This window comes from Thermothielavioides terrestris, chromosome 3 (genome assembly GCF_000226115.1).
Source record: "Thermothielavioides terrestris NRRL 8126 chromosome 3, complete sequence".
Taxonomy (NCBI): domain Eukaryota; kingdom Fungi; phylum Ascomycota; class Sordariomycetes; order Sordariales; family Chaetomiaceae; genus Thermothielavioides; species Thermothielavioides terrestris.
The window spans coordinates 3,947,150-3,971,035 of NC_016459.1; the positions used below are offsets into that span (position 1 = coordinate 3,947,150).

Sequence of the window (23,886 nt, forward strand, 5' to 3'; positions counted from 1 at the left end):
TGACCGGACGAGATGTCCATGGCGGACTCATGATGGTCCTGTGGCCGCTCGTTGTTGCTCATTGCCCGTCCGAAAATGGCAGGTTGCAGTTGCAGGAACAGGCCGCCTGTGCGATCTTCCACGCCGCAGGGGCAGGTCATGTCTCCTTCGGAGGAGGGATGATATAGACATGGGATCGGTTTGTATGTAACGTGTAAAGTATTGGCACCGAGGCACCAGCCCCACGTGTCCGGGGCGCCGAGCGAGCGGAGGAGAGCCCAGCAAGGCGATTGGCGGCTCGGGCTCATTTGACGTGAACGGCGGGTCCGGCAGGTGGGAGGAACAGCCGGCGCCGTTCCCCCGCAGGCGGTGCAACAATTCGGTCATGCGGCTGCCCCATGTCTTGGTCGTTTGTTGGCAGCCTGCTGTCTGATAGGCTGCTGCCCCTGACCAATGCGGCACTCCGTCCCAACTAGACGCGGATCAGCGCCTTGGAAAACACCACCTTCCTGTCCCATAACAAGGCGCGCGCTCCTGCTCCTGCGTCGTGACAGCACTAGCGGGCCACGGCATCTGCGTGTATCCCGGAAACCGCGGTCAACGGTGTTCCCGCACCTGGCCCCAGGGTGCATTTTCGGTCGAGTTCGGGGTACGGTGGGCTTTGCATTTCGGACGAGATGCCCTGAGCGTGACACTTGCTGGCTGTGCGGATTACAACTCTCCTGTTCTTGAACCCTTTTTGTACCTACTTATTGTACCTACTTAAACTTCTGATCTGCATTCCTAATTTCATGGAATCGCTTCCTTGCATCATCTCCATGTGTGCAAAGCAGTTGTGCGGCATTGCCTGACCACCGGCATGGCTTTCAAGTTTATCCTCGCGGCGCTGTCCGCGACTGCGGCCCTCGCGCAACTCTCGGAGCCTGCCACCCAGTGCCGTGGCTACCGAGCGACCAATGTTGTCCAAGGCGACTCTTACCTGTCCGCAGACCTCGTGCTGATCGCCAACTGCAGCGTGTTCAGCAAGGATGTAGAGAAGCTGAAGCTGCTCGTCGAATATCAGACCGGTAGGTTGATTGCTGATGGTTGAGCTCCGGCGGCGAGCGTGCGACTGACTGACCTCACAGACACCCGACTGCATGTTTTGATCGAGGATGCCGACGAGCAGGTGTATCAGATCCAGGATCGGGTGCTGCCGCGACCCAAGAGCCAGAACACCCCGGCCAACAAGGCGGCGCTGAAGTTCAACTTCACCCAGAATCCTTTTACCTTTAAGGTGATCCGGGCGTCAAACGGCGACATTTTGTTCGACACTTCCAGCTCGCCGCTGAATTTTGAGTCGCAGTATGTCCGGCTCCGGACCAATCTGCCGCAGAACCCGTACCTCTACGGGCTCGGCGAGCACTCGGACGACTTCCGCCTGCCGACCGTGGGCTACACGCGCACGCTCTGGAATGCCGACGGGGCCTTCCTTCCCACCCGATCCAACCTGTACGGGAGCCACCCGGTGTACTTTGAGCACCGCGGCAACTCAGGCACACACGGCGTGTTTCTGCTCAACGCCAACGGGATGGATGTCCGCATCGACCAGACGGACTCGGGACAGCAGTATCTGGAGTACAACACCCTGGGCGGCGTCCTCGACTTGTACTTCCTGGCCGGCCCCGAGCCCGCATCCGTCAGCAAGCAGTATGCCGAAGTCGTGGGTCTGCCCGCCGCGATGCCCTACTGGACGTTTGGTTTCCACCAGTGCAAGTACGGCTGGCCGAACATCGACCACGTCGCCGAAGTGGTGGCCAACTACTCGGCCGCCGGCATCCCGCTGGAGACCGTCTGGGGGGACATCGACTACATGGACGCTCACCGCGATTTCACCGTGGATCCCAATCGGTTTCCCCTGGATAAGGTGCGTGCACTGGTCGACTCGCTGCACAGCAACAACCAGCACTACATCCAGATTCTCGACCCGGGAATCAGCCGGAACGGTAGCTACGGCCCGTACGCCCGGGGCGAGCAGAAGGGCGCGTTCCTCCGCGTCGCCGATGGCTCGGACTACCGCGGCATGCAGTGGGCCGGCCAGGTCGTGTGGCCTGACTGGTTCTCCCCCGCCGCTCAAGACTGGTGGACGTCGGAAATCCAAGCCTTTTACGACCCGAAGACCGGCATCGACGTCGACGGCCTCTGGAACGACATGAACGAGGTGTCGAACTTCTGCGGCGACACAAACTGCTTCAATTCCCAATCCACCGCCGCTTCACTCCCTCGGAGGCCTGTCTCGCGGTACACCCGCCGCGCCTCCCCCGCGCCCAAGCTCGGCCTCCCGGGCCGCGACCTCTTCAACCCGAAGTACCGCATCAACAACCATCTCGGTGCCATCTACGCCAGCACGCTCTGGACCAACATCACCAACGCCGACGGCTCCCGCCAGTACGACACGCACAACCTGTACGGCTCGATGATGGCGTCGGCGTCTCGCGCGGCCCTGCTGGCCCGGCGGCCGAACAAACGGCCATTCGTGCTGACGCGGTCGTCGTTCGCGGGCGTGGGGCGCGCGGCGGCGCACTGGTTCGGCGACAACGCGTCGACGTGGGAGCACTACCGCACGTCGATCCGGCAGATGCTGGCGTTCGCGGCGATGCACGCCGTGCCCATGGTCGGCTCCGACGTGTGCGGCTTCAACGGCGTCGCCGAGCAGTACATGTGCGCCCGCTGGGCCCTGCTCGGCGCCTTCCAGCCCTTCTACCGCAACCACGCCGACATCACCGCCCCCGACCAGGAGTTCTACCGCTGGCCCATCGTCGCCGCCGCCGCGCGCAAGGCCATCGATGTGCGCTACCGCTTGCTGGACTACATATATACCGCCGTGTGGCGGGCCAGCGTTGACGGCACGCCGGCGATCAACCCGCTGTGGTTCTGGTACCCCGGCGATGAGGCGACGTGGACGGTGCAGACGCAGTGGGGGCTGGGAGACTCGCTGCTGATCAGCCCGGTCGTGGACGAGAATAGCACGTCGGTGACCTTCTATCTGCCGAAGGATGTGTGGTACGACTTCTGGACTGGGGAGAAGGTGGTGAGCGCCGGAGAGACGAAGACGATGGGCACGCTCGACTTCACCGATATCCCGGTGCATATCCGGGGTGGCAGCATCTTGGCCCTGCGGTCGAAGTCGGCCAACACCACGGCAGAGCTGCGCAAACAGAACTTTGCCCTCACGGTGGCGCCGGGCTCGGATGGCACTGCCAAGGGGTTCCTGTACCTCGATGACGGCGAGAGCTTGGACGTCGGCAACGCCAAGTCCGAGATCACCTTCAAGTGGGATGGATCGGTTCTCACGGCCGAGGGCACATTCGGGTATCACACCGACCTCGTGATCGAGAGCGTGACGGTGCTCGGGCAGGGGGAGGCGAAGAAGGCCCTGGCGAAACCTTTGAGCTTGAGCAAGGGATTTACATTTCGCCCTTAGCCAGCGTACAGCGAGTCGTGTTGAGGAGCGGGTATCTTGACCAGGAGTGGGTATCTTTACCAGGAGTGGGAATCTTTACCAGGAGCGGGCATCTTTACTTGCGAGATCATAGCATCCGCTCAGCCTAGGGCTTTGCTGCAGCGCTTAGCATAGGTATCGTTGACCAGATTTAGTGACAATGAGAGTCACATGCGCCAGACCCATCAACTTCCGATTGATCAAGCTGTCTAACACATGCTGCATAACGAATCGCTCAGCTCCCTCGCCTTGCGGGAGAGTACCTTAGAGAGTCCGCTCAAGCCTTCGGGGCAAGCTGTAAACATCCAGACATGTTCCGCAAATTCCATGTACGATGGTCCTGGCGGCGACGGTGGGTTGCAGGCGACACCTTACGCCTTCTCCTTCTCCCGCATTGATGACGGCCCAGACCATGGTCGCCTAGATCTTATCGCACCATGGACCTCACTTCAGCGCTGCGAAGAAATGACGGTTGGATCACGCCCACTTCCGGACCAAAGCATGGCGCAACCGACGGGGCGGGCATCCGAGGATGACGTGCCGCCCTGGGGCTCATGTTTGATAAGATCCTCTGCGCATGGTGATCTCCTGAAATTCAAATTCCGGCGCACACCCATCAAAACCCGTCGCACGGGGCTGGAATACCTATCCTTGCGGCGGACACGAATGCGGCAAGAAACTGAGCGCGGAGGACAAGAAACTGCTTGTCTCTGCCGAGACCGGAGAGCGTCCATCAAATCGTACCTGGGGCAGCGACGCGAGAGAGCCGCTGTTGCAACATCCCCAGGTGACGACGCTGTTCAAAAAATACCCTCCGGTGACTGTCTGGCCTGTCCGCGTACGTCTGAAGCGAAGGTTTACTCCTTGGCAGTTTACAGAAAAAATGACACTGTGCAAACTACGCTAAGTCGCATGGTATGGGCCTCTCGACCAAGCGCTCCTCGAAAAACTCTGGAGGAATAGCCTGGTAAATGAAGCAAAGCTGACCTAGGTAGCTTCGCACCGACGGTGCATACACTAACGTGATGCGTATGTAACACTTACGGAGCTGCATTTCAAGCTTCGCTTGCTTTTCTTCGCTCCTACGGTGCATATGAACAGCACACGCTCGAATGGCGTGGAGAGAATATTTGTCGGGCGTAACGCGGGCCCAGAGACGGAATGTCAAGCTTCTGGAACAGCACTGGTATTCCTCCTTCGTCGACAACTGTCTACCGCAGACTCAATCATGGCTCTCCAGTTCTACACTTGGAACTAGGCTGTCGGGGTAAGCTTGCTGCTCTACGCCAGCAACCTGGCTTGCCAAATCTCTCTTTCGCCGAGTCCAACGGCTAGCAAACCATACCTAGGTAGTCTAACTGTTCTTCTCTCTGTTTGGGATACTACCTATGCGTCAGAGTAAGCTCATAATATCCAAGCAAAGAAGGCACCGAGGGGACGAGCCAGCCAGTTCTGCCATGCTTACTACGGCGGCTGTGAGGTTCATCTGTCAAGCGCTCGGCGAACAAAAGTTTGTCATACGCAGCTGCGGTGAGCACATCCAAGTTACAGCAAACAGATGTACGGAATAGTCTCTCGCGAATGAAGGCGTTTCAAAAAATCTCGCTCCAGCGTGAAATCCATGAACCTTCGACCTGGGTTGCCGCGTCGTTTCCAGTTTGCCTCCATCTTGCACTTCACAGCCCGCGTCGTGATGGAATGCAGTCGGCGACGTCACACGGACAAAGCAAAAATCAGAGCTACGAGGAGCACTCAGCATCCAGGGGTTCGGGTTCTAGGTGGTTGGAATGCCCGCTAAGCACTCAAGAAACGAACGCCCTGTCTCATCCAGGGTCGACCTAGGTTCCCAAGACAGAAAGGGGAACTGGAAAATAAATATATATAAATAACTCTGTCATAGCCAAGATAGTCTTCCAACAACTCAAAAAAACCCATCCGACAGCTCAAACTCTCCTGTCAGCGCCCACCACCTCCACAGCCAAAACCTCCGTGACGGACGAGGAGTCCTTCGCCGCCCGGCCCGCCCCGCCGCCGCCAGCCCCACCGCTTCCGGCGTCGCCTTCGCTCCCGGCGTCGCCCTCCTCCTGGAACCCCGTGGCCGAGGGCTTCCACGCCGCGCTGCGCCACGCCGGGCACGCCTTGTCGGCGTACAGCTCGTCGACCTGCTCCAGCGAGAGGCCCTTGGTCTCGTAGACGAGGCTGTACACGAACGCGACGCACAGCAAGCAGCAGCCGGCCCAGACGAAGAAGATCCTGCTCTGCAGGTTGGCGTAGCCCTCGCCGTAGTTGACCAGGTAGGGCGTCGCGTAGGCGATCGCCCAGTTGAGGAGCCACTGTGAGGTTAAGCGGAGAGGTTAGTACCTAGCCGAGGGGGGGAGGGGCCAAGGGTGGGCGACGACGTACGTTGGTAGCCGTGGTGATGGACAGGCCACGGGCACGGTGCTTGAGCGGGAAGATCTCGCCCGTCACAACCCACGCCAGGGGGCCCCACGTGGAGGCGAAGAAGAAGATGTAGACGCAGACGAAGGCGATGGAGGCCTTTTGCGCCGCGAGGTCGTACACGAGGATGTTGCCCTGGCTGTCCTGCCCCGTGGTAGCTGTTCCGAGGACGGCAACAATCAGTTGGCTCACGCACATGCCGGCGGCGCCGAAGAGCAGCAGTGGTCGGCGACCCCAGGCGTCCGTTGCATAGAGACCCGGGATGGTGGACAGCACGTTGATACACGAGGTAATGAGCGAGATGGTGAAGGCGCTGGATATGCCCGAGTTGAGGAAGTACTGCGTGCCGTAGTAGAAAATGAAGTTGATCCCTGTTCAAGGCCACCGATCAGTTACGAGCAAAAGCGGACATGGAATGCGGAAGGAGGATATCCCCTTACCGGTCAGTTGCTGCAGCGCTTGGAGGCCCATGCCAGTCAGCTGGCGCTTGAGCATGCCGCCGCGGAAGCAGTCGAGGTAGCCGACTTGACCCAGGCTCATCTCGTACTCATGGTTCTCCCGAATTCTCTCAAGCTCCTTGCGGACGGCATCGTGGTCTTGGGGTAACCGGCGCAAACGACCGAGAGCAGCCGCGGCTTTGTCCAGTTTTCCTCGCTTTATCAGGAACCTGGGGCTTTCCGGCAGCAGTAACATCCCCACAATCAGAATCGTGGACCACGCAAACTGCACGGCGATGGGGATCCTGTAGGAACCCGTATCATTACGGAGGTGCGTCGCGTTGTTCACAACGGCTGCGAGGAGCAGGCCAACGGTGATGGCCAACTGATACGCTCCCACAATGGCTCCGCGGATCCATTTGGGGGCCGTCTCAGACTGGTACAGCGGAACTAGAAGTGTTTACTGGTCAACGGAGGTTTGTTACGCAGGGTAATTAGCTGGATACCTACCAAGAGCCGAGAGGAGGCCGACACCCAATCCGGCAAAGAAGCGGCCAGCAAGAAAGATTGGCAGCGCGGTGGCGGCAGTCTGAAGCGCGACGCCCAGGTTAAAGACCCAGCATGAGGCAATGAGACCCCAGCGGCGCCCGATATTATCGGCGAGGAGTGGAGAGGCGAGGGATCCAAAGAAGGTGCCGGCAGACAAGATGGACACGATCGCAGACGACTGGGGAGGAGAGACATCGAGACGGCCCTTGGAGTTGCGGTAGCCCGTCGAGAAGAGATTTTCCCAGTAGTCCATGGCCAGGATGCCGCTGATGGTGCCGGTGTCATAGCCAAACAGCACGCCGCCAAAAGCAACAAATACGCCGATGACGATGGCCGGCCATGCAGAGCCGGCCTCGGCGACAGGCTTGGAGAGTCCGAGGGTCATTGTGATAGGCAGTCAACTCGGCAGGACCTGTTAGAAGAAGCAAAGGCAAGGATAGGGATAAGAGAATGGTTGAAGGAGATGATGTTGTGTCCACGAGAATGGAGGAGCTCAGCAGGTGTTATGACAAGGCCTTCCCAGAGCTGCAGCGAAGTGGGTGCGCATTGAGAGAGGAGCACCTCTCATGCAGAATGGGAGAGCACCGAGGTCTATTTATGTGTGGGCAGAGCTGACATGTGCCCACTGAGTGCAGAGAGCCTGGCAGACAGAGTGACGTGAGTCCCGGCACGCGGCGCCTTTCCATATGCACAAGACAATACATGATGCATCATGACGCTGGCTGCGCCTGGGGCGGGCCGCGGAGAGCGTGGAGATGCTGGGGAAGTGGTCTCATCAAGCGTGTCTCCTGCTGTGCACGACGCAGGGTGTTGTTCCAGTCCGCCCGAGCACACCGCCGTTGCATCCGGGGGCCCACGTATCCGCATGATGTCTCCTTCCGAGCAAGGCGCCGAGGTAGCCGCGTGGGGCTACCCACATGCCACATGCCAAAGATGAAACGTCGTGAGGCTATCAGAGCAGACAAGGATCCATCTTCGAGGCTACGGAGACTAGAGATATGGCAAGCCCAAGCAGGCGCGTAACAAACGCCGTGGATGTCCACGACGGTCCTTCGCAGTATTGGATGGATGAGCAAGCTGTCTGGTTGCTTGCGGGATCCCAAGGACTGGGATGCCGGCAACGCTGACTTTGCGGACCAACCGGTGGCAGAAACACAGCCAGGCAGGTTTGACCATGAGCCTAAGCAGGGCCGGCCGTCTCTGGCATCTCCGGGTTACTCCGGCCTCGAACCTTGCTCGAGCCACATGTGTGTGGTGGTGTCAGATTCACTGCACCTACGTCAGATGAGAGCAACCATTGGGCACGAGTCCATGAAGTAATGGTTCGTCTATTTGAAGTGAGTGATATCATGGGCAACCGTGTGTCCTGAGTCTGCAGGAGAGCTGGGGTGCAAAGAAAATCGGCTGTTCTGTGTTGCACTTGTACTACACAGCAGATGTTCGAGACTGGTGTTGGCTGCAGGTGTTCCATGTTGTATCCAGTCTAAAACTTTCAGGCCGAATTCTTCCCAGGGTCTTCCCTGAAAGAGCAGCATATGGCCGACAGGCACGGCATATCTTGCTAGCGGCGCCACGTGGATATGTTAGATGCCGATCATGGAAGCAAAGAAGTTGAGGACGCGGCGCTTAGCAAGGCGCGTTAACGTAGGTAACTCGGAGTCTGTACCCGCTGATGTTGCCTGCCGAGTTTACTCGCTATCTCGAAGACACCATAACAATACCGTTCTTCTTTTGATGAAGACGAGATCCAAAGTCCAAATCCGAGGAGATAGCTTTCCTGAAAGCCCATTTGCCCCAACTCTGAGCGCTTCCCGTCAGTTGCTGTGGGTGTAATCCGCTGATCCGAGCCTGTGCCGTGGTACATACATAGGAGATCCTGATACCGCATTTCTCCTCAGGAATCGGCCCTGTTTCTTGTCCTGTGGTCCACATTGACTGCGCGATATCAGAGTCGGTCCGAATGTGTAACTTCTGGAGGCCCTCGCTGCAATTAAGATGTTCTGCCATTGACCAAGAAAGCAGAGAGAAGTGAGCGCCCATTTGTGTCACCGGCCAGAGCTTCTTTGACGGTCAAAGCTGTTTCCTAAGCCACTTTTCCGTGCGCGGCAAACAACCTAAGAAGTTGAGGAAGGGTTATCATAGTTTTTAACGCTGGGCACTGGGAGTACTAGGAGTTTCCTCCAAGGCAGCTGAAAAATGGAGTACTTACCTAAATGCTCGCTGCACTACCTTACATGAACTCATAGCCGACTCAACAGACTATGTGGACGTCGGATACCAGGCATCGAGTGGGCTGGCCACACAAAGATGGATCGGACAACGGCCTTATATCGCGCGCCTATTCATAATCCACCTCGGTCACATCAACAGTCTCCCCTCTGAGTTGCTCCTCATTAAGACGCCGGCCAATCATCGCTATATCCTGGTGCGGGATCTTGCCAGTGTGCGAGATACTAAGGCTGAGACCAAACAGGTCATCCTCGACGCTCGGTGGCGATGGGTAACGGCCAAGCTAGTCCGCCCTCCAAGGCCGATCTGGTGACTCGCAGTGCCACAAAATCCCAAACTGAATGCCCCCGTCCAGGTCTATGTATCATCCCTTGGCAAAGTCACAAAGTCGAACGATGCCGTCTTGACGAGGAGCATATTCTGTAGCATCACATCTACGTGGATGATACGTCTGTCGCGCGGTCACCGGACAACACCAATCATCTGGTGCATAATTCTTCGGCAATTGGAGGGCTGCAAAGTCATCGGAATGGGAGTCACACGATCCATCATGATGCTGAAATGAAATATGTCTCCGTTGCTAATCCTTGGCTTTCCTAACCACTTCCCAGCCGCCCATTGAAGTTCATATTTGCGACAAGCTGTTCTCATCCAGGAAGGCCATGGGGTCATTTCTCTTGATTTTATAGATGTGACTGTTTCCAGTGACATGACCGGGATTTGGGGCTCCTCAACTTCGAGCTCGGCGTTGTCTATATCGTGTGGGATTGGTGGCCATGGCTTATTCGCGGACGGGTCCATGCTGCCGCAGAGTGCAATCAAGACGGAGACGACGCTGTGCTTGGATGCTAAATCGGGTTTGGGAGATCGAAAGCCTCGACTCGGTTCGTGGCCCCCTTCAAGATCTATGTGGAAGGGACCTCATGAGAGGAGCAAGTTGAAAGAAAGCAGAGAAAGCCAGAAGAGAGAGGATTGTTTGCGCACCAGGACCTGGCAGACAAGGTGGCCTGCTTGGCTCTCTCCATTCGCACAATACTCTGGTTGGCGGCCGATTTAGAGCAGGGGAAATGCTGTTGTGTCGACACTCGAATGTTACTTCGCGCAAGCACCTACACAAACGGGCGATGGGAGGGGGGAACCTGGCCCTCTTCGGTCGCGTAACAGTCCTGCTTGCCGGAGAAGGCTGAAGATGGTCAGAGGCAGCGCCATCCACAGATTGGGCGATTTCCATTTGCAGGACATGAGCCGCCTGGAAATCGTCATATTTATTCAGGCTTATTTGGTCAGGCCTCAGCGAATGCTGAGTGTTGACGGCGTGCCCGTAAGAAAGGATTCAGCCTCAAGATACGCTTTCTTCTAGGTGCCGGCCTGTCAGTAAGTGTGTGCCCGCGCCACAACAAGTATCAACACGGCTGCTGCACCCCAAGGACGGTAATGGAGGCTTGTGCCATCCACGTCGAGTCCTCTGCCACACGCATTGTCAGGTCACTCTGGTAGCGAGTGGCTCCTTCTTCGCCGACAGCGCGAATGCCGCGTTGGCAGCGAGGAGCATCAGTACCGTCGGGACCAACATGAAATCCAGGTTACGTTGGGATGAACGTGTGCCCCTCCTGAGGATCACTTCGGCAGCATGAAGTGGAGCCGGGAACAACGGTTTCCCGGAGTTTATATGGGTCATTGTTCGATCGATCGTTCCTCAACGCTCAGAGAACCGCCCGTGATGCCAATCAGAGCATTTGCGAACGCACCAGACATAGTTTTTTATTACGGCAATCAAAATCAACCCGCCGCTTAAGCCGGGAGTTGTATCAGCCGGGCGGAATACTTCGTCTTGGCACCTTCAGACGCGCGGCCACTGAGTACGTTCCTGGCCGGAGAAGCTCTGCCTGCATGCTCTGTGACGTTGCATCCCAGCACCTGCAGGCATCGGATGGCATCCCGGGATGGTGTTGATCCAATGGCCATCTTGACGATTACCACTTCTTTCATCTACAACTCGGGCATCACCGAGCCACTTACCGCTCACAAACCTGTGCAGTGACTCCAGCAGGCCAATCATTGTCCTCAATTCTGGATACATTAAGCCCTCCTCCATTGGTTGCCCCTTACATGACGCGTTGTGCCTCAACCTTGGCTTTAAGTGTGGCACCTAAATCTAGGTAGGTACTTAGAGCATCGATCGCCTACTTTCCCCTTCCTTCCGGTTATTCTTCCCGTTAACGGCTCCTGCTGTCCCGTGGTTCCCCCGCCCCTCGGATCCCCCACATCGGAACAAATGATTGATTTCGTAGCCTGGTGTCTGGCAATGATGGCCAGGCGAAAAGATGTCAACTTGGGGAGGAAGACAATGGCACGAGCAAGCAACATGGCCACGCAATCCATCCCCGGGATGTGACTGCTACTACGCGTGGCGCGAGTCAAGTAGAACTATATATATCGTGGTGGTGGCGACATGTCCTCGCGTTGTACTGAACACTCTGAGTAGCGGCTTCTCGCAGTGAGCTTGCGTTGTCTCAACGCCAGAGATTCGAAAGTCCAAGACGAGTTGCTAACACCATGCGCCTGTTCTCTCTACTCTCCACCTCGCTTGTGGCAACCTTGGTTGCCGGCCATCCGGGCCACGATCTCTCCAAAGAGCTGCGCGAAAGGCTCGATTTCCTGGCCAACAACAGGAATGACCTCAGCCACTGTGCCGAGCAAATGCGGGCTCGCGGGCTCGACGCGATCAACGCCAGACGAAGGACACAGCTTGCTGAACATCTCATGAAAAAGCGGAACTTGGAAGGTACGAGAATCCCAAAATCAATGCCTCAAAGCTCGCAGGTATCATACTCACGTTCTACTGCGCTGTTAGTCCGAGATATCTCAAACCCGTATAACACGACCCACAAATCCAGCGTCAGCTATACGGCGCAGACGGATCTCTCCACGGTGTTTGCGGGGAACAACTCATGCGTCCTCAGCCCGGAGCAGATCGAGGGCCCGTACTGTAAGCTTGGCCGACACCGTCATGTCACAAGACGGTTGAACAACGTCTGATAACTCTGCACAACGTTAGATGTCGCCGGGGAGAGGGTGCGTCAAAATGTCACGGAGGACCAGCAAGGCGTTCCCTTGACCGTCGACATCCAAATCGTCGACATGGACACCTGCAAGCCTATTCCGGGCGCATATCTGGAGATATGGCGTAAGTGGCAACTATCCCTTCACGAGTAGGGCCGGGACCGGAAGCAGAACGCTGACAAGACGTGCAGACAGCAACGCCACAGGCGTGTACGGCGGCGTTGTGGCGAGGGGCAACGGCGTCGGCGAGCTCGACATGTCGAACCTCAACAACACGATGCTACGCGGCGTGCAGAAGACCGACGACGCCGGCGCCGTTCAGTTCCACACCATCTTTCCGGGCCACTACATCGGCCGCACAATCCACATCCACGTGGCGGTGCACCTCAACGCGCAGCCGCAGCCCAACGGCACGCTGCTCGACACGACGGCGGCGCACGTGGGGCAGATGTACTTCGACCAGGACCTGATCGACGAGATCGAGACGCGGGCGCCGTACACGCTGAACACGCAGAACAAGACGACCAACGACCAGGACATCTGGCTTGCTACGGCCGCCCAGTCGTCGGACCCGTTCATGGAGTACGTGGTGCTGGGCAAGGGCGTCGACGACGGCTTGCTGGCCTGGCTTAGCTTCGGCGTCAACACCACGCTGGCCCGCCAGGTCAGTGCCGCGGCGACTTTCTATGAGGATGGTGGCGTGGCGAATCCGAATGCTGGAATGGGTGGTTTCCCGTCTGGATTCCCATCCGGCTTCCCGTCGGGGTTCCCATCTGGCTTCCCGTCTGGATTTCCGACCGGGTTCCCTTCAGGGTTTCCTGGCGGCTTTCCTTCGGGCTTCCCGTCCGGGTTTCCAACGGGATTCCCTGTCCCCCCTGGAGCAACGCCGACGGCTTCTCCCTCGCCCTCCCCCACTCCGGCACAGAACGAGTGATCGGTTTTGGTTCATGAAAGGGCTTGGTTGATGTCCGTCGTCCCCCATCTGGCCTGCTCACATGTGTTGTTCCCTCATTTCCTGGCCCAACGCGTTCACGCCACAAGGGCTAGGGACGAGACAGGAAAGTCAAAACGGTACCACCAAAGTTGAGATCACCCTTCAACAAAAGGCTTGCCCTTACACGAGCCCGTTGGTACAGTGTGTTGGCGCAGTTTGTATTTTGATGGAGATTATGATAGTGCACGTTTAGCCTGAGAGCAAAGAATCAATTCCGTTGTCCGAGTACCTAGCTCATGGGTATCGCCGGATGGACTGGGTCGCTGGTGATCAGTGTGTGACGAGACGAAAGGAGGCCACACTTCGGGTACGTCGCCGTTGCCGCTTGGTGACACCATATTCGGCCCCTCGGCTCGACACCATGTTGCTGCAGCGAGCCTTGGATGCCCTGGTGCTCGAGGCAAAAATTGAGATGGCCTTGCTCAGACGAATGCCTCAGTGAAGCAACGACCAGGAAAAGACTTCGAAGGCTTGGTGTTGGCAAGTCACCACAAGTGAGAAACTGGAAATGAAACAAGGGGATTTTGGAACGTATGCCTAAAAATGGAGTGCCCTGACATGTAAAATGATAGCGTCAAAGCCGGGACATGAGAAGCTGGTTTTGATTACTGGACTCTTAACTTTAGGGATACCCGAGTACCGAACGTGATTCAGTCGGCAGGGCGGTCATGCAGGACCAGCCGAATAGAGAAGCCGCTCAGATGAGCGCCTCGGTCTTGAACCGCCGTACATTCTTTTCTCGGGCGACATGGAGATGGTGGGTGCGCGTAGCGCTCATAGGTCACCGACAGAGCATCCGCGCCGGGACCTCGATGGCGTCACCCGTCTCGTATGCCTTGAGAATCTTCTTCAGTCCGGAGCGCAGACGTGGGTTGGTCGCCCACAATGCCGAGTCCTACTCGCATGTGGCGTGCGCCTTTCTGCATTCCTCACAGGACTTTCCGCGCCCGGGGATGCATTCAACCTGGTTCCCGCTGAGGAGGCGGGACACGCACAGGACGCAAAATTCCCCCTTGTCGGGGAGCAACTCATTTTCTTCATCGTCGGAATCGCCTTCGACAACGAATCCGCCAATGGACAGTTTGTCGTTCTTAAGACATGAAGGTATATATCGCAACGCACGTGAAGTCATCACCTTACATATATATATCTGGGTATTATTGAATTCCTTACCTCGGGCCGCCAACTCCATCCGGTCGTTTTTGCTTGATTGGTCTCCACAGGACCACATCCGGATGATTCGAGCTACTAGGTTGACTCTGTTTCTGACAGAGGTTAGCTGACGCCCTGCGTTTCTCTCTGCGCCTCCTTGGGAGGACTCAACTTCCGGCATCGTGGTTGTCAGTTCTCTGTGAAAAAAAAGGGGCCGATTTTGCAAGAAATTCAAGATCGTTGACACCAGCAAGCGAAGGACAAGCGAAGGGTGCCTAGTCTCGGAGGGCGGACCAACGAGCGAAGTCTGGGGGAGGTTGAGGCCGGTGGCTGAGGTTCCGACCTCGATATCATCCCAACTTTCGTGACTTCCCGGAACACGTCGAGCCTGAACCACTGCCCACGCCGCCCATGCCCCGCGCCTCGGTGTTTACATTCCAGACTGCGCGGGCTCTTTACCAACAACATCGAATGGATGGTGGTGCAATGGGTTTAACCGCAACATGTGGAAATCATCTGATTTACCACCCTGTGGCTCGAATGTAAGTCGCCACCATCCGTTCGATTCCGGAGCAATCTGGATTTTTTGGCCTTGGTGATGACATTGTGCTACAATGAAAGTTCATCCACCGCAAAAGTCCCGTAGAATGAGGCAGGAGATCAGAATGTTTCGATCGGCGTCATTCTTTCAGACGCATTCAGGACGGAAAAATGTCAGAACCGCACAAGCAGCATTGGATCGGCGCCCCCTGGGCACGCGGGCCGGATCGCTAAGGTACACTAGGTACTCTATATTTAGGATCATTAAGATCTGCCAGCCCCGGATATTCGGGAGCTCAACTGTACACAGTAGGCCAACATGGAGGCGTCCTCTCTTCCACAGTGTTCTTTCTCATCATGTAGATCAACACCACGATTGAACGCCTTGCTGTTGAGTGTTCAGATTGCGATAGCTTCGGTTGTTCTCCTCCGCGCGGTGCTTTCAACAAAACAGGCTCGTTCAGCTTGGGTTTCTGCGGGACTCTCCGCGGGCACTTCCACAGCCGCCTGCTGCTGTGCACGCCGGGGTATGGAACATGTACTGTATCTGAGCCCACAAACACCTCTGGATGGAAGGACCTGAGTGAGAAGTTGGACGTGTGAAACGTACAATGGGCAACGAGCACCGCGTTGGGACGGGAGGAGCACCTGCCGGGCACGCTGGACAGCCAGACTTGGCAAGCATAAGCAGAACCAGGAGAATCCGAACTACTGTGTAACCCTCCCAACAGCTGAGTCGGCCGGAGAGAAACCGCCCGGTTATCAATCGACCATTGCGGGGACAAGGCTCCGGTTTTGACCGAACTTTGCCAAGGCCTGCCAAGAGTTTGACGAAATAAACGAAAGCTTGTTTGCGCGGGGGCTGACCCATTGGAGTGTTGTGTCTTGAAAAAGTTGCATGATGAGAGACAAGGATTGCAACATCACGGAGTTCAGAGTACGCAGCCACCAGTGTGCTATGTCCCACGCGAGACTTGCAATGGAATGCGGGGTACGCAAGACGAGCCGGAGGCAGACGTCAGGAATCAAGGGCCGGTGAGTCGGCGGTGTTGGCCCGTGGGTGACTCTCCTACATAAAACTATTGGCATGCAAAACTTAGCGAACGCTGCTCGCAGTGCGTGCAACGGAGGCTGACGCCCGCCAACCGGGGGGTCGATCGACGACTCAGCAGCTGGTATTTGCGCCACTCGTCTGTTTGATGGACCGAAATTGCGACGGTTCTTGACCGTGCCTGGGTACGAGGTGCTAATTCGGGCACCGGCCCAATCATGAGTCTTCCGGTTTGTCACCGGCGATGTAACTCCCGTCCCCAAACGGGAACAAGTTTGACAGGCCGCGTGGTTTAACCGGGTTGGCGGGTAAGCCGGCTCGCCTGTCATCCCGGCTCCAGCGTGGACTCAGTCTCAGCCGTATATACACCGTGTAGCAAGGTCTGATGCGTCGGTAACCGAGTGCCTAGCTGGGCCAACATTGCGCTGGGTAACATGGCCGAAGTGGTGTGCAGGGGAAAGAGCCCATCATACTCATGGGCTAGAATTCCGAAGAAACCCAAATGATTCGATGCAGAGAGGGCATGCACGGGCATAATGGGATGTCTATTTATATCTCAGCTGGTTGCCCGTTCTCTTGACTCGCTCTTCTCTGGACTCAAAGCAGTCATCACGCGCTAGTGTCTCCTTCACCTTGAACCGCCGGCTATTTCTCCACCATGAAGTACTCCGTTGCTGCATTTGTGGCCGCCATGGCCGGCAGGTGAGCTCACTGCTCCATTCCTTGTCCTGGCTCGAGGCCAAAACTGCCATGCATCCCCTAACCTATCTTCGTCGGCGTCCGAATACTGACGGGGATGTCAACAGCGCCCTTGGCAGCCCGGCGCCGGCCGTGACTCCTGCACCGCGCGCTGCGGCCACGACATGCTCCGAGTACGCGACCACGACGTCGTATACGGCCCATGCCTGCCCACTGTATTGCGTTGAGCCGGGCAGCCCGCTGTGCCCGAAGATCTACTGCCCAGCGATCGCAATTTCCTGCGCTCCCGGCTCGACCCTCACTGCCGCTCCAGCGCCGGCCCCGACCACAATCATCGGCACTGTCACCGAGGGTTGCACCGTCACCGTTGAGGCTGAGCGCGGCTGTGCCATCTGCGGCTGCCTTGGCTGCCCGACTTGTTTGCCCGTGAAGCCTTGAGCGGGGAACAGCGGGGAGGCTGGTGTTGTTGGGAGTGTGCCAAAAGAAAGGAAAGGCGAATTGCCGGACGCGTGGTTCAACGATTCAATACGCTCATTTACTTGATATTCATATCCCAGAATCCGCGCGGGGCCCATTTTTAGGATCCCGCTTACTTCGTGCCATAACCCAATCAACAAGAACCTGTGCACATAAAACACGCAGTCGACGCACTGCCCGTCGACAACTCCGGCTCCGGATCTTAATGACCAGACACTCCCGTTGTAAGAACGATTGCTAATGGAGTATCAAGACTCTGGACACCCTACCCACGGCGCTAGACTATAGGGTGGTGCCATCACACCCACTGGCTCCTGTGAAACGGTGGTGAACTCGAAGAGCCTTGAACTAATACCTCTCAGAGTAGGTGCCATCAGCCTGGACTAGACCACAGAAGCATGACTACAAACATTGCTATTACCGCAAACACTGTTCATGAATAGCTCGTTCTTACACAACCGCCATATGAACCTCCATTCCCTTCTCCGTTGCCCATCGCACCTTGACACCCGGCGCAACAAACCAAATCGCGCCCTCACCCAACTCCACCGTCCGCCCATCCGCCTCCATCGTCCCGGTCCCCCGCGTAACAATCAACACCGCCGGCCCGTCACTCTCGGCCACCTCATCCTCCTCCCCGGCCCTTAACTCCGCCCGGAGCATATCAAACTCGCTCATGGGCGGCGCATACACCCTTGTCCGTCCCGTCCTGCTCTTCCCGGTCGGCTTAGCAGGCAGCATCACATCGTCCCTCCCGTGCGCGCGGAAGCTGAGCGCGTCGGCGAACAGATCGATGCTGCCGCGCTCTGCGGCCGGGCAGAACCCGGCGTTGAGCACGTTGTTGCTGCGCGCCATGCACTCGACGACGTCGCCGCTAAGGTACGCGTGCATGCCGTCGGCGGGCACGAACAGCGCCTCGCCGGGAGCCAGGACCAGGAAGTTCATGCACGTCAGCGCGACGAGCGCGCCGGGGTCTGCGGGCCCGTACTGCGCGCGCAGGCGCGGCAGGAGCGTAGGGATGGTGCCCGCGGCGTCGTCGAGGTCGGTGGCCGGGGTGGTGAGGAGCGAGTCGGAAACGTGCGTGGCTGTGTGGGCGTCGGCTTTGAGCAGGTTGCGGGTGACCTCGCGGAGCGTGGCGTCGGTCCAGTGGGTGGTGTCGGCCGGCACGAAGGGGCGGAGCGCGGGGAGCTGGAAGAGGGGCTCGATTTCAGCTAGCGGCTTGAAGCCGGCGAAGACTTCGAACTCGCTCAGGGCGAGGGCGATTTCGGGTTTGTGGTTCGGATCGGGGAAGTTGTCCGGGTCTCTGGCGTGTAGCTTGGCGGCAAGCTCCTTGTTGGGGTGGATCTGCAGTGGGAGGGCCTTGGCGATGGAGAGTATTTTTGGGAGGAAGGGTAGCTGGCCGCCCAGTTTCTCAATGACCTTCCTGCCCAGCAGCGTTTCCTTGTTCTTCTCGAGCACGTCTTTGAGCAGCTCGCCGGTCTTCAACACGCGAGCTGGGTAGCCGGGGTAGTCCCCGAACCACATCTCCGAGTAGGGCTCATCGTCCTTGATCTCGAAGTCCTTATCCGTCTTCTTGCACAACCGGGCCGCTAGAGATTGCTGCCCCTTCTTTCCCCAGGGGTAGTTATTGCAGCTGCCCTTGAGCTGAAAAACGCGGCGAGACATGTTGGTCCTGATATCGAATCTATTGATCCTAGGTGACCTGAAGTGTAAACAGACACGGTGCTTAGAAGTTATTGCAGTGGATTTGCGTAGGAACCAGTCTTTGCTCTCATCGCACGATGTCGTCATCACATCATGGCGTCACCACCGGATGTGGGGCCGGTCCGGTGTGAGTGGGGCCGGAGTCCGGATCGGCGCGGGTGGGTCTCGGCGCCGGGTGCTTGGCCGAGACGAGCCAGAACAGCCATGCCGCGCACGCACTCGGCGGTCTCATTCGACTCACTTCCGGAAGTTTCTCAAACCAAAATTATTGCAGCCGTGCGATGTGCTGGCCAAAAGGCAACTAAAATGTTGTGATTTGCCCTGTGAGACGTTTGGAGGGGAGATTTTCAGCTGACCTGCCCTACATATTCAGGGCAGTCGAGACGGGAGACTGCTAGGTATCGCTACCAGGAAGGCAATACGTGCTGCTTTCCTTGTGCCTGAGCTCAATATTCAAGCTTCGCCGATCCTACCAGTGGTTTGGGTCCGTCTGCGTCACAGGTCCCAGTTTTGGCAACCTTCGATTGGCGTCGTTGATGTCATCGGTCTTTTATGCCAACTCCACCTCCCACCCACATACTCAACCTCCCTGCAAACCGCGGCAGGCACCGCAGTGCGTCCATTGCTTACCCAACCTTGAGATACACAATCAAGAGCATAGTACTCCTCCAAATCAGCCTTTAACATGCAGTCAGACAAAAATCCCTTCAGCTCATGTCCGGAGCCAGGTGCCGCGATGGCCGACTTCCTCCCGATTCCGGCACCCAATCCCGTAGATGGAAGCTCCCAAGATCAGGAGAGCTTCGATACGTCTGACAACCATCCTACTTTCTCACACGCTGTAGCGACTGAAGCCCAAGACGACCACGGGCACGTGCAGCAACACCCCGAGAAAGACGTGCTGAATTTGGGCTGGAACGAGAGGAAGGAGGCCATCGCGGCGCCGCTAATCGGCGGCATGGATAACGAAGAACTATGGATGCTAACTCGCCGGTTTAACAAGGTTGGTTCCTTCGTGGGAACAAGCTGGTGCACCGTCCACTGACCGTCCGCAGCAAATCTACAATGTCAAGGCCACCCCTTCCCCTCCTCCTGGAGGCCTGGATCTGTACATCGCGGACGATGAGGAGTTCTCGCCAGACAAGCTGCGCGCCAACGTCGAGCGTCTCTACATGACTGTCGGCGTTGGTATGCTGGCGGCGGTCAAGCATGTTGCTCGCTTGCGGTCCTGGCGCGAAACCCAGCGGACGGCGTGCTTCGCCACGGCGTACTTCGTCGCCTGGATCTTCGATTTCCTCGTTCCTCTTCTCTCGGCTGTGTTGGTGGCTCTCATCGGTGTTCCGCAGATACGCGGCATTCTGTTTCCGCCTGCTCCCGTCGCGCTCGTTGACAGCAAGACTGGCGGCGTGCAGAAGCCACAGGCTGGTGTGCTGGGCAGCCACGACAGCGCAACGGGCGCCCCGGAAAAACACAAGGGCGAGGCAGTTGAGCAGGAGGCAAGCAGCTTTGTCAGGGGCATTGCCTCTGTCGCCATGGGCAGCGCTGCCGGTAAACACCCTCAGGGGGTTCCCGACTCGGATAAGACCGCGGCGATTGACGCGGCCCCTGACCCAACAGCTCTCGCCACCAGCACCGCTGATGCCAAGGACGTGGCCAGCGGCGGGAAAACCGGGGCCATGCAGGATAAGACCAAGGTTCCGATGGAGACCATGATGTGGAACAAGATGCGGCCCATCATGCACACTCTGGGCACCATTGCCGACACCTGGGAGCGACTTGCAAAGTACGGTTCCCGACATAAACAACGGAACATGACCGACGCTGACACTGAAACAGCGCCTTATCCCCCATCCCGCTCTTCCCCTCCGGAGTCTACCGTCTGCGACTTGTCGCAGTCATTCTCCCCTTTGTCTTTGGCGCCTCCCTCTTCGTCACCCCCTACCTCTTCCTCAAAGTCATTTCCTTTTTCATCGGCTTCCTCTTCTTCGGCGACCCCATCCTCTCCCGCGTCTTCGCCTGGCTCAACCGCACCATCCCCGGTTGGCAGAAGCTGTTCCAACCGCGCAAGTACGTCATGCCACCACCTCCCGCCTTGTTAGATGCCCTCGGGCTCGAAGTCTAACTTTCGATCCACAGCACCCTCCTCAAAGGCGTGCCCACCAACGCCCAGCTGACCCTGACCCTCCTCCGGCACGGGGAAGCCCACAACGCGCCGCTCCCGCCGCCGCCACGCACCACCTCCCCACCGCCCTCATCACCCGCCCCGCTAACAGATTCCCACCTCCGCGCAGCCGGCACCGACGCCCCGCTGAGCGCCACCACAGCGGAGCTCAACGCCGCCACCACCCCCGATACCAGCCCCAACCCACCACCCCCTCCCAGTGCCGACGGCGGCGGCGGGGAAGCCGACACCGACGCCTCGCCCAGCAGCGCCGAGCACGGCCCCAACAAACCCGGCAGCACGATCCTAGGCCTATTAAAGGGCACAACAAAAGCGCTGGTGCAGTTGGCGGTGGGAACCGACACGCTGCGTGCCAAGGTGGGGAACAAGCCGGCGCGGCACCGGCTCGGGGTGATCGCGGCGGCCGCGGGCGCAGGCGGACAGCAGGGGACCGGCGGGGAGCCGGTGGAGTTTGAAGCGCGGTACGAAGGGGACAAGGGGCGGGTGTACATCTCCGGGTGCCAGGGCGGGACGGTGCCGGTTGTGGCGTTCGCGAAGGGGGAGAGGGCGGGGACGGTGCGGATTGCGGGGCGGGAGAGGGAGGATGTGCGGGCGGAGTGGAGCGTGCCGGTGGCGGAGGTGGCGGAGCTGGGGAAGATTGGGGGGTATGGGTGGAAGGCGAAGCTGGTGGTTGGGTGGTCGATGGAGAGGGAGGTGAAGGATGGGTTGGTCATTCGGACGCAGCAGGGGCAGGAGTATATGGTCACGGCGGTGCCGTTGCGGGATGAGCTGTTCAATCGGTTGGTGGCCATGGGCGGGCAGAAGTGGGTGGCTTATTGAGGGGAGAGAGGCGATCACCTTCATGGACGCGCGTTGGTTTTCCAGGTCTACTGCTACTCTTCCTTGGTTGAACGGCTGGATGATGTAGCCTCGAGTTTGTGCTGGCAAACATGAGGCCCAAGTTCAATGGCCAATGATCAGAACAGGTTCCATTTGCACAGAGCTAGCGATGGATTTCGCCAGGAGGGCCGGCCACCTGAACTCCACTAAGAACACGGATGAACGGCCAGTCGGGGCCTGAAAAACGCCCTCCAGTCCAATTTAAATAAATATCCTGGCATCCTGGCCGATTCGTTCGTGGTACGGAGATGACGAACACTGGCATCATCACGTGGGCGTCCGTCCCACGGCTCCGTTTCCCTTCGCGAGCGTGTTGTCACAGCAACAGAATGTGGGTGTGGCGGCAAGCGCTCACGCCACTCCAACTGTACGAATGGGGGTTCAAGGGATCAATTCAGATCGTTGACAAGAACCCCACATTAGGGATGTCTCCCTATTCCATGTATCATCATCGAACTCCCCCACCAGGCAAAAGCATGTTCCTAAAACACCATCGGCCATCAACTAACAATGCTGTGACAAGCCGCCCAACGCGACCCATGAGTGTCCCATGCCGCAAGTTTCCCACTTATCCTCAACAGCGCCCTCTTCCACTCTCCCATCCATCATGCGAGCATCGCCGCAGAGAACAGCGCCAGCAGCGCGGCCGTTCCAAGTCCAGCACTGTGCGAGACGCCCGCGCCAGCGACCACGCCAGTCTCGCTCGGCAGCGCCTCGGGGAGCCGCTCAGTGGCGTCGCCCAGTCGTCCAAGCTTGTCCTTGGACTCAGCATTGACACTGCCCGCACCACCAACCCCTCCGGCCGTGCCTGACGACGCCGAGAGATCGAGCGCCCACTTGTAACACGGTTCGGCGGAGACGGCCTTGAAGTCCTTGGTGCGGTTCCCGCAGGCCTGCCACAGCTCGTGCACCTTGGACCAGATGGGCACGATGAACGTTCTGTACCGCTCCTGCGTGAACTTGTTCAATTCGACCTGGTCGATGTCCTTGGCGCGGGCCGTGAAGTTCACCTCGTGGCACGTGTCGAACTGCACGCCGCCCAGCTTGTCGGCCTGCTGCTTCAGCGCGGGCGGGTAGGTGGGCTTCGGGATGAGCTGCGGGGTGATGCGTGCTGCTACCTCGTCGCAGCGCCCTTGGTCCTGGCCGCCTGTCGTGCCTGTGCCGGTGACGGTGGGGGTGGCGGGCACTTGGGTCAGCAAGAAAACGGAGGGCTCTGGCTTAGGCGTCGGGCTGGGTGTGGGATAGGCGCCGTTCTGCGGTGTGTAGGGAGCTGGTGTGTATGGGGCGGGATAGGCGCCGTTTTGTGTGTTGGGAGCCGGGGTGTACGGAATGTTTTGATTGGGGCCGCCCGAGGCGACGGGGGAGAGTGGGAAGTTCTGGCCGTTGGCAAAGGCCAGCAGGCTGGCCAGCAGCGGAAGGGTGGCCGCGAAAGAAGGCATGGTGAAGATGCTGAGCGTAGGCTTGTCTGGCGATGAAGAGTAACGTTGATGATGATGTACGCGAGCAACGAACCCAAAAAAAAAAAAAAAAAAAAGCGACGATAACGGGGTGGTTATGTTGCTGGAGATGTGAGCCGAAAGTTGTTGGAGGGAGAGAGAAGAAGTCGGGGGCAGAAGCCGACGTTTATGCTGCCGACGGAAGGGAGTTGCTACTGCCGTCCATGTTCGTTGTTTGCGGGCTCCTTCCTTGCATTCTTGCCTCTGGGCCTTCCCTGGATGGTGATGGCTGCTGGCGGGTGTTTTGGGAGTGCCTGCCGCGCGGATTGATCCGGCGCAGGAAAGACTGGGTGCACAATGCCAGGCATGTCGTTGCTCCTTGAGGAAGCCATAGGCGGGTGACTCCTGCCCGTCTGACAATTCTTCTCAGATTCTTGAAGCACCCGAAATCACTGAAGAGAAGAAGGAAGCGGCAGGCCGGATCCGCAAGAAAGGTGTGGGGAACACGTCTCGGGACAGTCAACCTGCCCTGTGGCAGTTTCTGGTAACGCACCACTGCGCCGCCAGGATGCCACCGCCGAGTTTACATCCCCAT

The 23,886-nt window shown here is 58.1% G+C and overlaps 7 protein-coding genes across 7 annotated transcripts; 4 read left to right on the forward strand and 3 right to left on the reverse strand.

Moving 5' to 3' along the window:
• Nucleotides 1-838: 838 nt before the first annotated feature.
• On the forward strand, nt 839-3,442 carry THITE_52603 (glycoside hydrolase family 31 protein; the record flags this gene model as incomplete). Its single annotated transcript, XM_003654633.1, has 2 exons — nt 839-1,046; nt 1,107-3,442. 2 exons carry the CDS (start codon nt 839-841, stop codon nt 3,440-3,442), a joined length of 2,544 nt encoding a protein of 847 aa, XP_003654681.1.
• A 1,820-nt stretch (nt 3,443-5,262) lies between these two features.
• Nucleotides 5,263-7,270, reverse strand: THITE_124996 (uncharacterized protein; the record flags this gene model as incomplete). Its single annotated transcript, XM_003654634.1, has 5 exons — nt 5,263-5,278; nt 5,552-5,793; nt 5,864-6,270; nt 6,340-6,786; nt 6,847-7,270. The coding sequence occupies 5 exons, from the start codon at nt 7,268-7,270 to the stop codon at nt 5,263-5,265; spliced, it is 1,536 nt and encodes a 511-aa protein (XP_003654682.1).
• A 4,400-nt stretch (nt 7,271-11,670) lies between these two features.
• Nucleotides 11,671-13,111, forward strand: THITE_124995 (uncharacterized protein; the record flags this gene model as incomplete). The annotated part of the gene is made up of 5 exons (XM_003654635.1): nt 11,671-11,899; nt 11,969-12,103; nt 12,173-12,301; nt 12,369-12,953; nt 13,038-13,111. The coding sequence occupies 5 exons, from the start codon at nt 11,671-11,673 to the stop codon at nt 13,109-13,111; spliced, it is 1,152 nt and encodes a 383-aa protein (XP_003654683.1).
• A 3,208-nt stretch (nt 13,112-16,319) lies between these two features.
• On the forward strand, nt 16,320-17,398 carry THITE_2117845 (uncharacterized protein). The gene is made up of 2 exons (XM_003654636.1): nt 16,320-16,616; nt 16,721-17,398. Exons 1-2 carry the CDS (start codon nt 16,573-16,575, stop codon nt 17,049-17,051), a joined length of 375 nt encoding a protein of 124 aa, XP_003654684.1. The 5' UTR covers nt 16,320-16,572; the 3' UTR covers nt 17,052-17,398.
• A 142-nt stretch (nt 17,399-17,540) lies between these two features.
• THITE_2130100 (uncharacterized protein) lies at nt 17,541-18,755 on the reverse strand (the record flags this gene model as incomplete). Its single annotated transcript, XM_003654637.1, has 1 exon — nt 17,541-18,755. The coding sequence occupies one exon, from the start codon at nt 18,753-18,755 to the stop codon at nt 17,541-17,543; it is 1,215 nt and encodes a 404-aa protein (XP_003654685.1).
• Nucleotides 18,756-19,479: 724 nt separating this feature from the next.
• On the forward strand, nt 19,480-21,795 carry THITE_52325 (uncharacterized protein; the record flags this gene model as incomplete). Its single annotated transcript, XM_003654638.1, has 4 exons — nt 19,480-19,797; nt 19,850-20,577; nt 20,631-20,861; nt 20,931-21,795. 4 exons carry the CDS (start codon nt 19,480-19,482, stop codon nt 21,793-21,795), a joined length of 2,142 nt encoding a protein of 713 aa, XP_003654686.1.
• Nucleotides 21,796-22,303: 508 nt separating this feature from the next.
• THITE_2145534 (uncharacterized protein) lies at nt 22,304-23,294 on the reverse strand (the record flags this gene model as incomplete). The annotated part of the gene is made up of 4 exons (XM_003654639.1): nt 22,304-22,359; nt 22,424-22,450; nt 22,643-23,085; nt 23,182-23,294. 4 exons carry the CDS (start codon nt 23,292-23,294, stop codon nt 22,304-22,306), a joined length of 639 nt encoding a protein of 212 aa, XP_003654687.1.
• Between the last annotated feature and the right edge of the window lie 592 nt (nt 23,295-23,886).

Bases quoted from the DNA above. Each gene is read 5' to 3' on its own strand.
- THITE_2117845 (XM_003654636.1), top strand. From the start codon at position 16,573: ATGAAGTACTCCGTTGCTGCATTTGTGGCCGCCATGGCCGGCAG. The intron at 16,617-16,720 runs GTGAGCTCACTG...GGATGTCAACAG, and splicing joins GTGGCCGCCATGGCCGGCAG to CGCCCTTGGCAGCCCGGCGC.